The 14,426-nt window shown below is 29.8% G+C and overlaps 1 protein-coding gene and 1 non-coding gene across 2 annotated transcripts; one reads left to right on the plus strand and one right to left on the minus strand.

Moving 5' to 3' along the window:
• Window positions 1-2,052: 2,052 nt before the first annotated feature.
• LOC117905020 (bidirectional sugar transporter SWEET12-like) lies at window positions 2,053-4,316 on the minus strand. Its single transcript, XM_034817878.1, has 6 exons — window positions 4,157-4,316; window positions 3,967-4,003; window positions 3,642-3,852; window positions 3,370-3,531; window positions 3,065-3,184; window positions 2,053-2,559 (listed from the first exon to the last, which is right to left on the minus strand). The coding sequence occupies exons 1-6, from the start codon at window positions 4,209-4,211 to the stop codon at window positions 2,293-2,295; spliced, it is 852 nt and encodes a 283-aa protein (XP_034673769.1). The 5' UTR covers window positions 4,212-4,316; the 3' UTR covers window positions 2,053-2,292.
• Window positions 4,317-11,497: 7,181 nt separating this feature from the next.
• On the plus strand, window positions 11,498-11,569 carry TRNAQ-UUG. Its single transcript has one exon. It is a non-coding gene; the product is annotated as a tRNA-Gln (tRNA).
• Window positions 11,570-14,426: the final 2,857 nt, after the last annotated feature.

Here is a 14,426-nt window from a genome sequence, read left to right on the forward strand (position 1 = left end):
TGTCACCCACCAAATGGTTTAAGCTGTACAACTCATACAAAGAGTTCCAGAGGTTTTTGATATAAAACTTGTATATTCTTTCTCAATGTGAGCCTCATCTTATCAAAGGAAACACATCCATAATGCTCCAATTTCCAATCTGCTCATTTGCATTCTTTTCTTTTTAAGGGACAATCTCAAATGGCTCTACCACTAGGCCAATAATTTCATTTATTTAGAATGAGGGATGTCATCATCGGATCAAGATTAAGATGAGGATAAGTTTCAGATGAAGCTCCGGCCAGCTTCCTAGCTTTAAAATTATGCTTTTACATCCTTTTTCTTAGGCTGACATCGCAGTAGTACTATGGTTGTTGCATGCCACTTGATCCATCAGCCCCAGTACTGGTAACGGTTTCATTGTTAGAGCAGCCTAACCCACTTTCCCAATCTCTCCTCAAGATATATCCTAGAAGGTTTGAGACTTCTCTATCGTTTATTTGGATTCCACTAAGGAACTTTATGATGTGTAATGCACTTGATGGACAGAGCTCTGCCGTAGATTTGCTCAATTTGCATAAAGAATCAATCCAAGGGCGGACAGGAGCCCTCAGCATCAAGATGGAAGCCCTGCTGTTATACCCAAAACAAGAAACAACTTTTGTCAGTTGACTCGGAGCCGCCATGCCCAATCCTAAATATATGTACCTCAGTGTTTCTGTGTATTCCTAGTAGTGGAAGCAGAGGATGACGTGTCACTGGCTTGCGCATATCTGGCGCCTAACACATCAATCCAAACACGGTAAAATGATAGGAAAGTCCACGTACCCTCCCAACAGCCTAACACATTATTTATCCCCTCGCACTGTTTTTGGTTTTTCTGAAAAAGGAAGGCGCATGGATTTCATATTACATCAGCTTTGTGGACTCGGTATTTACATCTTTAATTTCCCAAAAGGTTTGAAGTTAAAAATCTTCCACGTTTCTCCTTTCATCATACTGAGAAAATTTGAAATTTAGCCACGAAGTTGTATACTTGTATGGCATATGATTAGATATTTTGAAATGTTAAATTAAGGATTAGTTCGAATCTATTAGGAGTTTTGGAAAATTGAAAAAGTGGTTAAATTCCTTGCCCCTGGACATTCCCTCTAAGCCAATCTATGTACAATATTGTACAGCCTTGCGGGGAATAATCTCTCAAAATAGACATCTGTATCACTGTGTCTAGCTATATCAACCATGTCCTTGAATTTCCAAAAATGAGAAAAGCTCCTTCTTTCCCTAAAATCTCCAGGGTATGTTCTTGGCACTGCTGGAATAACTCACCGTCATACCGTGTCTCAAATTGGTTTGCCTTTAGTTGTACAGATTCCATCTTTATGCTACAATTTTTGGGTATGTATACATGAAATCTTGTCAGATTCTTGCTTTATGGTACAATTTTGGGGAATGTACATATGAAATTAATCCAAATTCAAGCACTTTGATCTAAAGTTTATCTGTCTAAGACACGTAATGTTTTATGTATAGCACTCCTTCCCTCAAAACCAATAAAATTTGTGCCTTGCATTTCTTGTTTCTCAGGCCATGCATATCCTCAAGAATTAAAGTCTTTTAATTAATTTGTAGGCTAATCACAAAGCAAATTAAACAATAAAACCTTTAGTGAGCAAAGTTTCGGATTACGTGAGGCTGACGACCTCCGAGAATATTTAAAAACAAAGCACCCAATCTTTTTAATCTTGCTATCCTAATAGTTCCTCCAACAGATTTAGCCATACGTCATGTAATCTCAACACTTACATATTGTATATTTGCTAAGAGAAATATCTTGGAAAATCCATGAAAGAATCCAACACTAGTACTAGTCTTTTTAAAAAGCAGTCTAGATATGCCCGACAATCGTTCAGTCCCACATCGTCTTTAGGATATAAAAAATTTTGAAAAAAATCATGCTTTTCTTCTGAATTTGGAGGTTTTCAAATATGAGAGATATATCCCATTATCATCGCGAAGAAAAGGACAAAGAAAAAGCAATATATTCTCAATCAACATGGCTCCTTGATTCAGTGCACGAGAAGTTGAGCATTAATGCATAATATAGTAGGAAATAAGCTTACAGTAGTAGTTCTCATACTCTCCCGACCCATCTTTATACAGAGGTATGAAATACAGGAACATAAAGAAACTAGTAATTACTTCACATGCATATGATATAACTAAAAGTGATTAAAAGTTTTTACATGCACTTAATTATTCAAACTCTCGATCCGTCGGTCGGTCGGTCGATGTTCACATGCACTTCACTAATCAAACCCGGTTCGATCCTTCCATGCTTTCCTCAGCATGCTCGGTTTCCTTACGCGCATTTTGACCATTTCCGCCTTCATTTTCATCACAATTGGGCTGCAGGGTGGACACCGGGTGTACCTCAGGAGTAGAGTTAGTGTTTAGCTTCACAATATCGATAACTTGTTCGGGCAGCTTCTGTTCTTTGGTAACGGGGGTGCTGCTCCTGTACATGGCGTAGAGTATCATCTGAATCAACCCAAAGACGAAACCCAGTGTGTTCGGCATCTGTTATTTTGAAAGAACCAGCATTAGAGTAGGAAATAAGTGGCAGAAAGGGAAATTAAGATAGTTTTTCTTAGACGATGACCCATGAAACTTAATACTTAGTACTTAACCATTAACGATTTAAAGTGATCTGAAGTAAAATTATACTTAGATTATGAAACCACTAAATTGATTTAGCGAAGTTGTTTATCATATTTTAGAGTTATAATATTAAGTTACTTTATCATATATGCTTAATAAATTAAGAGCCTTAATACATGATACTAATTTTAAAAAGTATTTATAATATTTTTTAGTACTTAAAAATAATTCTTTTCATAAAAATATTTTAAGTTAGAAACGTGAAGAAGTGTTCTCTAGAATCATTGCTAGAAGCATTTTAAATTAATTATTAAATCATTAAGTTGGCAAAGAAAGAATTTTTAAGGACAAAAAGCAACTTCTTCAGAATTTAGTAACGATGTAAAGATTAAATGATTTGATCTTTCAGAGATAGAGCAGTTACCGCAATGTATATGTCCATCTGTAGGATGCCATAGAAGAACCACCCGACTGCACTCAGAGTGAGGCAAATCGATAAAGGCAACGGCATAAACTCCACGCTCTTGGTTCGAATCACCAATCTCTGTAGAGTTCATAGAATAAGATAATTAAGTATACTTACAGTTACTTTTATAGGGAAACCGATAAAGATTAGCAGTATTAAAATTTTCTTTTTCTGTTTTTAGTATTTCTCTCAATCCAAACAGATATAAAAAAAATAAAAAAAGAAGAGGAGTGCATAATCTCATGCACGTAGAGAATACTTGCCATAATGCTCAAAGGCGCTGCGAATACGCTCACAGCGAATACGAGACACACCCATCCAACAGCTTTCACACGGTGTGGGCGTTTTACCATGAAGTTGGTAACAATAAGAATCAAGCAAAATCCTCCAAGGTTTATTAGAAGAAGTAGCCTTAGAGTTACGATCTGCCATTGGAGATGAAGACTTCGATTAAGAAAATATTTGAAATATAAAAGTAATTAACTTAATCAAAAGGGAAGGGAAATCTATTTCTTTTTTCTCATTTTGTTAGTACCCTAGCTCGCCTTGGTGCAAAAATGAGGTAGATGCTGATGTAAACAATCTCTATAAAACAACCAAACCCGTTGACGGAGAGGAGAAAGGATGCGTTCGTATTAACCAATCCGTAGTACATCCAAAGCATTGCGCTGAACAGCGCAATAACATAAGGAACCGATTGAAACCCTTCTGTGGATCTCTTCTTAATAACCCTAGTAAATGTCGGTCTGCAAGGAAGTTAAAATTTTCAATTAAAATTAGTCTAGGCCAAACTTCCATCGTTTGGTGCTCAATTGATTTCTATCACATAAGAACATATCTAATAATAAGAAATAACTTACATAGGAGCAAGATACACCAAGAATGACATGAGGTTACCTGCACATCGACACAAAAGCGAAGATCAATTCATGCAAGGGAAAAAAAATTTGTTTTACAGTGATTTTAGAAAGTATTTCTAATATTTGTAACGCTGAAAAACAGAATGACTAATTATAGATATATACTAGATAATATATAGTCCCTGTATACCTAGAATCCCAGCGGCAAACACCCATGGATGGTGACCAACTGTGAACATGGCCATCCCTTCAGCTCTCTCCAAAGAAGTGTGGATGACAACTGATTATTAGGGAAAAGACCTTGCTCGCTCTCTCACTCACCCAAAGCTGAAATGCTGGTGAGACATTGAGCTTGCATGTGAGCTATAAATAGAGGGGGAAAAGGTGAGCTTTTGCATGAAGGGTGGAGGATTGTCACTGTAGCAGGTGGCAGCGTAGGATACTGAGACGGGGCATTTGCTGACGAACACAAGCATGAAATGAACCAAGTACTAATTAACTATTAATCCCACTTCCAAATTGCTGTCGAAATCTTCCCTTAAACTATGAAAAGTTTGCCACAATTACAGCACTTACTATAGTTTTAAGCCTTTTCCTTGGCGTCCCATTTGACGTTACGACTTCCATGTACAAATCCTCCAACCACAACCCTTCTTACCCATTAATATATTTGTAACAAAAGAAACATCACTAATCTGAGTGTCATCAGCAAATGCTATTGCGTTTTATCTCATAGCTTTTGTTAATTTTGAATGTTCTAAGATTCTCATTGTCGAAAGTCTGCTATATTTGATCTATTAACAAGGGCATGCGCAAATACCTGAAACTCGTTTAAGAATACTAAACCCTTCCACTAACTCCCATCTTTTGGCTTCTCTTTCGTCCTTTTGCTATAGCGATGTGTTGTACGGATCTTATACTAGGACGACAGTTCAAAGAATGAAATAATTTAAGGTTGACGGTCCATTTTAGGTAGGTAAGAAAGGGCTTGGAACTGGCAGGTGTAGAGTAGTACATTATTTTTTATCAGAAGGTGGAGAGTAGAATATAGAGAATACTTTTAAAAGATAAGATTAACTAAGATTAGTATATCCCCTGAGATTTTTTGAACGATCAAATCGTAGATCTTAGTATGCCACGAGATTTCGTATCTATTAATTGGAATTCTAGCCAATTATGCTAAGTTTCAAAGTTAATCTTTTGACCATATAGAATTCATTTGCGGGATTTGGGATTTCTTGCTCCAAATGATATCAATTAGCATATAAAGCAACCAAACACAGCCAAATTAATTTTGACTTATTTTAGCTTGGTGGAAACGTGCGGGAACTTATTCCATGAATTGAATGACAGCTAATTGAAGCAATTACTAGCTAACAAGCATGCATAAGATTCATGTGTAACGTGAAACATACTACAAAATTTAAATTCTTTTAGGATATGTCTAGTTGCTAGAAAATAAAAATAAAAACATAATGTCCAGCATTTGATTTTAGTGTAAAAAATATAAAAGAAAATCAAATATAATTAAAATTAATTATAAATTTACATATTTTCAAATTATTTAATTTTTATATAAAAGAATTAGATAAATGAAATGAGTTTGTTAACTAGTAATTGCTTCAATTAACTGTCTTTTAATTCACGGAATAAGGTATACGTGAAAGTGAAGCATATCACATAACTTAAATAAAATATTAAGAAAAGAAAAAATACGGATCAAGAAAAATTATTTTCTTACATCTAGTTTTATTATAAAAGAAATAAAAAATAAAATCAAATATAATTAAAATCAATTAAAAACTTATATATATTTTAATTAAATATGAATCCCGTGAATGATTAAGAATGAATCTTCTATACTCTATTTATTCATGTTTGGGTTATTTTTGGTCTAGATCTGAAATTGAATGATTAATTTGACTTTGACTTTCATAATCTTGAGGGGTCAAAGTAACATAAGAAAATAATTTTTGATTTTAAATTTATGTTTTATTTTCTTATATTTTTTTTTCTTCCTTTCTTCATTTAATTTCCTCCCCATTTTTTTTTTCTTTTAAATTTTCCTGCAAGGTTGGTACAAGATGACTTTATAATAGGCAACCTAACTATCAGTAACCAATTAGACTTCTCATTTTAAACAATGGAGTGTGACCAGCTAATTGAATCAGACCTAACTGCTTTCTAGTTCTTAATTACAGGCAAGAGGTGAAGCCAGTTTCACCAATATTTTCCCTTCCTTTTTGAATTGCCAGCAAAGACAAAGTCGGCAGCCATCTTCCTCATTTTGTACCCACCTCTAGAACCAAAAAATATTTAGGAAGCTTCCTTGGAAAGTTAGTTCCAAAGGTGTTGCTTGAACAGTCATAGGATAAATGCATGCGGCTGAGCATCTATTAATTCTTTGAATGGCTGTAGATGGGAACAAATAGTTCCTCAGGAAATTGCCTCAAGTGTTGTGTTGGCGAATCAGGCCTCAGCTGTATCCTAACACCTGTGATTTAGTCATTTTTTAGTTTTCACGTCCAGAGAAAGGAAAGGAGGCTGAAAAGAACTAGCCCTGTCATAATTGGAACGTTCTAGATAACTTCTAAATTATAAACTGCATGTCTAGTAGGATTACATGAAATCCAATACTAATTAAGATCTCGGTTCGCTTTTTGATCATCAAGTTAAGCGTGAGAGGATATTAACGTCTCATTTGGAATAATTTTTTATTTTTAGTTTTTACAAAATATTAAAACGGAAGTTAAAATCATAATTTTTAAAAGATAATATTAATATTATAAAAGTTTCATTAAAGAAGAACTTATTAAAAGTTTTAACTCTTTTTATAAATCATAAGTTCGACAAAATTAGTCAAACATACATGGAAGCTCTTATATAAATTAAAAAAAATATATTTCCTTAGAAGTAGAACCAAACAAACCTCACAGAAAAGGCAATAGGGCTTAACTAATTCAAAATATAGATAATGTGTGGAGATAGCTTCAGCTAGCTCTATAGGTTTCTTGCTATTCTTGGAGATTAAGTAACAGAGCACCATCTGAATGATCCAAAAGATAAAACCCATCATGCTTGGATCTATTCATTCGGAAAGGAGAGGGATAATTAAAGAAAATCGAATCAGCTCCTATCTGTGACATATGTCAGAGAAACCTAAACCAAGAACTTTAGCTGCAGTAAACAAAAGGTTGATTACAGTGAGTGGCATCATTTTAAAATACTTCAGTAAAGTGCTTTTCACGTGGGTTCTGATGTTGAAATTAATCAAAGCCCATTATATGGGATTAAGCAAATCAACATCACTACTCGTATTATATAATCCTAAAGGCATTTACCCCTTAGAGCAATACAAAGGTCCTTTACTGGCATACCATAAAACAACCACACTAGCTATAGCACTCATTCTGAGGAAAAAATGAGAGAAATTGACATGAAGTCTATCCACCTATTTAGTAATTATTTTCTAAAATGGTTCTGAAAAATAGTATTTGAGAAATATTTTTAAAATTATTTTTTAATATTTTATAAAAATAAATATTTATTTGAGAACCTCAAATACTTTTAACTTATTTTTTATATTTTAAAAATAATTTTTATATACGGTACTTCACTATTATTCATTCTCTATATATATTTGAATAACTATTTTTTAAAATAATTTTTAGAAAACAATTAAAAAATATTTTTTAAATTAATAACCCATGGAAGGACCGATTTGAGGACGAGGAATTAGCAAATCATGTATTTTTTTTTTATTTTTTTTTATATATAAGAACATGAAGCCGTGTTTTGTTTTTGGGTTTTGAAACGTGTTTTCTTAACATTTTAAGGCATAAATGAAAAGGGTAAGACAAGTATATGGCAAGCTCACCATAATTATGCTTAGTTAATTAAGTTGCTGCAAATACACTCACAGGTAGAAGAACACAAACCCATCCAAACAATTTGACCCAGTGTAATCCTTTTGCAAAAAAAAAGTAGGTCAGAAGAAGAATTGAGCATAAAACACCCCAATATTCTACAAAAAGTAGTACCTTCAAATTCGGTAACTGTGAGTTGAGTTCCAGACAAAACTTAATTAAACAAAGATTAATTTTATGAGAATGACAAAGCATAGGTTCAAGGGCAGGGTTTCTTTAAGTGGTACCATAGATTTGTTTGGTGCATGAACAATGTAGATCGTACCCTCTATCAAAGATTTTGAAGGTCACCTACAACGATCTCAATCTTTCATTGACCTTAGCAGGTGATGGATGTTTCTAGAATACAAAGGTCACAAAGAGAATAAAGCAATTAAAGATAATCTTGTTTTTTTTTTTACTAAATAAAAAAACTCAAAGTATATGATTTTTTTCATTCGATTAAAAGTAACTTATTGATGTCAATTAATATAATTAAACTAAATTTATTAAAAACAAGTTTACTTTAATTTTATTGGTTAATATCAACAAAGTATTTTTAGCTGAATAAAAAAGTCAAATATTTTGGTGGTGTTTGTTTTTTGACTAAATAAAAATTAAGGTTAAATTTCTAAAACAATTTTCCTCACATAAAAGAAAATAAAATTCACATTTTTAAGAAAATGTTTTGCCAACATATGATCGTTTATAACAATTTGAGTCTTTGTGATGAATCACTAAGAGCTTGTTTAATAAATAAAAACGGTTATCTATTTTGAAAAAAATATTTGATATCAGAAAATTAAAAAATATGATGTTTTTAAAAAAAAACATCTTGTAATTATTTTTAGTTATTTTTTCTTATTTTTTAAAGGTTATTTAAAAAAATAATTATATAAATATGAAAAATAATTAAAAATAAAGTATTAGATGTAAAAGTTATTTTAAAAATGTTTTTGAAAAATATAGAAAACGAGTTTAAAATATTTTTTCAAACATAAATATGTTTTATGAAATATCATAAAAAGTCTTCAAAAATTATTTTCAAAAACCATTTTTAAAAACAATTATCAAACATGACTTATATTTTTACATAGAAAGCCAAAAATAGGTAAAAATCCATGGACCGTGAGTCAATGACTATCTCTTCTGCTAAGATCAATCTTTCTCATTCAAACAAGGGTCACAAAGTCAAGCATTTTCAATGTCGATGTATGGCATATAAATGGTATAAGGGAAGAATGGTACGTAGGCATTGAACATTTTGAAGCTGCAAGAAGACAGAAGGACAAGAGAATTAGTCATGAGAATACGAAAAACCTCTTATCATCTAACTGTAAAAATATGCATGTTAATATATAGACTTGTTAATATATAATAATTAAAATAAGTGAGATGAAGTTGAAATAGTATATAAAAATGATTTATTGAACTTAAATTTATTTTTTATTTTTTCTTTCATCTTTGATAGGTAAAGGAGAAAGAGATAGGAAAAGAAAGATATCACCTGACATATGTGACTGGTAGCTCCGGAATCGACGAATCCAATCACTGGGAATGGAAGAAGAAGCAGCAGATCCATATACCTGATTTGCCATATTCGCAGAATGAGAAGTCCCGAGAAGTACTAAATTTAGCCTTTCTCTAGTAGTTCTTTCCCTCCTTCCTAACTATGCTTCGCTTGACTTGAGTTGGGAAGTTTTTTTAAAAAAAAAATTCTCTTTATTTTCCTTTCCGTATTTTTTTCTCAAATCCTCAAAGAATGAAGCATAAACTACATCTAGATAATTTTTGGTTTTTTATAAAAATCTAAATAGAATAAATTTAATTTTAAATGCAACTTAATAGAATTAAGTATTATATTGTTTGTTTTTCTATTATTTTATTATTGTTAAATATTAAATATTAATAGGATGAGGGTTGTGTTAAGATTGTATTTTGCTTGTTTCAAAAAGTTATTTTTAATATTCAAGAAAAAGCCAAATATTTTTATTTTTTCTATTTAATAAAAAAAAAACTTTAAAAATAAGTAATAAGTAGAAAAAAAAATTAAAAATTTAAAGTTTAAAAGCAAATTGCATTCATTATTAAGTTAAAAAATAAAATAAACACTACCTAAGAAGATTACCAGATCGACCCAATACTTTCCTCCTTTGGAAGAATTTTGTTCACATACAATTATTGAAGGATGAGCCATAGAGAATGAGATATACACTGAAGGTAAAGATGAAACCAAGACAAAGAAAATAATTCAGTTGTTATATACGACCATCTCAGTTCTTTTTAGCACGTTTGCATACTAATAATCATGATTAATATTACCCCGCCATTAAAATACCAAAAAAATATAAGAATTTTCATTTTTCTCCAAGAAAATGGAAGTGGGAGTTCTCTTTACTAGCTAATTACTAGTTCAGTTTATTCTCTTCTTTATGATGTGTTACCCACCAATACCATATACGGGGGTATATTTGGTTTCCGGAAATTATTAAAAAATATAAAAAATATATATAAAGGAAAATTATTTTCTCATATGTAGTTTCATTATAAAAAATGCAAAAAAAAATCAAATATAATTAAAATTTATTAAAATAAATTATATATTTTTAAATTATTTAATCTTTATATAATAGAAAGATAAATAAAATGAATTTTAAAAAATATATAAATAATTTATTAAATTTAAACTTTTTTTCTCTATTTTCTTTTTCTCGTATTTTTCCTCAAATTTTATAAGAACCAAACATAGTCATAAGGTTTATCTCGGGGTTTATAGCTAAAAGTTTTCTTAGGTGTTAATCTAGCTAGGGTTTGAAATTCTACCTCACACTATACATGCAAGCTTCTCTGCAAATCAACCTGAAACTGGTAATTAATCATTACTGTATGCATGAATTCCTGTTTATAAACTGCAGCAATATTAGTTTCTCTTAATATTTTCAGTCTAATTTCCTTGTTTTTCTTACAATGAACAACCATTTCCTCATGAATAATTCTCTTTCTTGTTCTCAAAGCCTATAGAGCTGAAATTTCATGACTTCTCCCTTTTCAAATGCCATGGCTTCATAAGAAAAATGCCTCATAATTAATCTCTAATTAGGTTGCGTTTGGTGGCATTTATTTTATTCAATTTATGTTTTAACAACTAAAAATTTGAAAATTACATAAAATAAAATAAAGTTGTTTTTTTTCATTTTTCAAAATATTATAAGACAATCTTAAAATGAGAAATTAACACTCACATTCACCTATACCTTTTTCTTTTTTTTTTTATAAATGAAATTAACAACATTAATTAGAATTGCCAAACATTTAATATTTATAAAAATTAAAAATATAATTGAAAATTAATTTATATTTATTAGTTTTAAAATAGTGAAAGTAGAAGTCTATCCATAGAGTGCCACAAATTAAGGTGCATACATGGCCCATTTGCTAAGCTACTGTAGAATATATTAGGAAGCATACGATCATCTTTGGCTCAATTAATTCATTTTATGGCACGCACCCAGTTGCATTTAGCCTCTCTATCTATGCTCATCATCTCAGTTTATTAATCCCATGTATTTTACTTAGAAATAAATCACAGTACAAATAAATTTTATCTGCCAATGGGATGCCGTCATGGTTCTATGGTGTAGTGGTTAGCACTCTGGACTTTGAATCCAGCGACCTGGGTTCGACTCCCGGTAGGACCTTTTTTTGATTAATTTCTGATCCTTAAAACCCTTGTATGTAATAATTTTAGCTTTATCAAAGCTCATATAGTAATGGGCCTTGTTTGAATTGGCTCACATGTTAAATGGCCTTATTTGATATGACTTAACTTTTAGAAAGCTCATAAATTACTGGTCCTGTTCAGACTTAGTTCATGTGTTAATCGGTCTTATTCATATTCATTCATGTGTTAATCAGTTTTATTTAACTTAGCTTTTGAGATGCTCTCTTATTTATATTCATTCATATATTAATCAACTTGGCTTTTGAGAAGCCCATGCGTTGATTCTTCTTTTGTACATCCACTCACATGTTTATTTAAACTCACATGTTAATTGATCTTGTTTGGATTCACGCATATATTAATTAGTCCTATTCAACTGAGATTTTGAGAAGGTGAGTTCCTGTTATTTTGATGTATATTTTATCATATCATTTTCATTGAATATTATATCCAATAAACATCATATCCTAAGATACTATATACAATATGAGATATATTATGTCATATTTGTATTCAGAATTCGTTTGGTCGAAATTTCAGAAAACGTTTATAATATTTATAACACTTCAAATTTTTTATCTTTAAAATATTAAAAATGATAATATATATATTATAAATACTTTTTAATTTTTTTTAATTAAACATTTATTTATTTTTAATCCAAAATTTTTTATTTTGAAAAATAAGCAACATGAAAAAAAATTCATGAAAAAAAATAAAGTTATGACACATTAAATATAAAAATTAAATGGATAATATATTACACCACTTATTCTATTTGGTATTTGATTGAACATAGAATAAGACCATAGGATATGTGATGGAATAACATATCCCATTTTATTACCAAACATAGAAAAAAAATATAAAATCCTTCATCTTATTATATTATATGTTATATCTCATCAATCAAATAAGACATAAATTTATAATATAACAAATCATAATTCTTGTAATAATTTTAACTTCATCAAGACTAACATACTACTCAAAACATGATAGCCCATATTTGATTTTTTTTTTTGAAAATTTAAAAAGATTTTATTTAAATGTAGCAGTAGGCGATAACATGAGAACATGTTTTGATCATTTTGCTAAAAGAGTTTATGATCGGTAAAAAAGGTTTTCCAATAAAGATGTTGCTTGAAGATGATTGCTTTTAAGTTATTGGATGAATTTTAAATTAATAAAAAATAAAAAATGAAAATCAGTCTTATGATATTTTCTTTTCAAATATGAACTTCAACTTTGTTTTGGTAAATCATTCATTAGTTGTCTCTCTTTTGAGTCTTTGGATGAATATATTGTAAAATCATATTAATTACCATTACTTTTAGATTGAATTTTGGTCATTTCATAAGACTAATTATGTCTGATAAAAGAAAATTAAAATTTTTATGTTCATAGATTTATTTTAATAGTCATCAATTAAGTGACATATCTATTGGGCTTAATTATTATACCTCAATGATCCTTTCTCTTATGACCGGAACTTATAACTTATTTAGCTTTAATATAAGTTTTTTTTATAAGACTTAATAATTTTATTTTAAAATTAATTAATCTTAATAAGAATAAATCAAATCTATTATCACTTATAACGCCATACCTTACAAATGTGTTCTAAGATGGTCACCCATTTTATTAAAGTACTTCAAAGAATGATATGATTATACCCAACAATCACAATTGGTAAATTCAAACTTTAATCACAATACATGAATTTAAATTCTCAGTTAATGTTTGATCCCGTAAAATTTTTTTAAGGGAAAGTGCCTGAAAAAGAAAATAGAAGGAAAGAAAAAAATAATTAAATACCAAATAATTTTATATGTTACTTAAATTTATTTCATTTATTTTTACTTTTTATATAAGATTAAGTAATTTAAAAATATATAAATTTTTAAGTAATTTTAACTATATTTCATTTTTTTTAAAAAAATTATCATAAAACCAAATATGAGAAAAATCATATTTTTAATAATTTTCAGGAATACGTAACCTTAGACTTATTATAATATCTAGTTTTTAACCTCGCTAAATTAATCAAAACATCTGGTTTTCTCACTTGAATTAGGAAACACTCTTGATTATTTGTCGTTGTCAGCTGTCTCTCACCTCTCTCCCTCCCCCTATCTCTATGAAGTTAGTCTTGTAAAATAAAATTAATTACTATTCCAATGTCCAATTTGATGGACTTAGGCCCAATATCCAATTTCATGGACTTAGGCCCAAGTGAAGCAGAGAACACATCATCTATGTCTGACTCAAAGGGTGCGATTGCTCTCAATTCAATTTTTGTAAAATTAGAGTAAATAGTATGCCCTTCCAGTGTCCAATTTCATGGACTTAGCCCAATTGAAGGTCAATGATGATTTATTATATTAAATTAGAGGAGAGAGTATATCATCTGTATATAACTACAAAGTGACACAATCTCTCTTAACAATTAAAAAATAAAAATAAAAATTATTCTTATAAATATTTTATAAGTGTGTTTGATAATGATTTTGAGAAGTGTTTTTGGTATTTCTAACGTTAAAATTTTTTATTTTTCAAATATTAAGAATATTAGAAATAATTATGAAAATCATTGTCAAATACGTTTTAAATCAAATCTAAAAGTAAAAGGAAGTTCTAAAAAAATTAAAATAAAAAATTAAAAGTTGAAAATATTAGAAGATGTATAATTTGAAAGTAACATCTCTTAAATCCTAAAAATGGTGTTTGGAAGTTAAAACCAACTTTTATGTTATGTTTGATTAATGAAATTTTTGAGAGAAAATACAAAAAAATAAAATAAAATAAAATAATAGAATTAAAGAAACGGTAAA

The sequence above is a fragment of the Vitis riparia genome, chromosome 17, assembly GCF_004353265.1.
Source record: "Vitis riparia cultivar Riparia Gloire de Montpellier isolate 1030 chromosome 17, EGFV_Vit.rip_1.0, whole genome shotgun sequence".
Classification (NCBI taxonomy): Eukaryota; Viridiplantae; Streptophyta; class Magnoliopsida; order Vitales; family Vitaceae; genus Vitis; species Vitis riparia.

Excerpts from the sequence above, each read along its gene's own strand:
- LOC117905020 (XM_034817878.1), bottom strand. The coding sequence starts at position 4,211 with ATGGCCATGTTCACAGTTGGTCACCATCCATGGGTGTTTGCCGCTGGG. Across the intron at positions 3,853-3,966 it reads TTGGTGTATCTTGCTCCTAT|ACCGACATTTACTAGGGTTA; the intron begins GTAAGTTATTTC and ends ACTTCCTTGCAG. Across the intron at positions 2,560-3,064 it reads AGATGGACATATACATTGCG|ATGCCGAACACACTGGGTTT; the intron begins GTAACTGCTCTA and ends TCAAAATAACAG.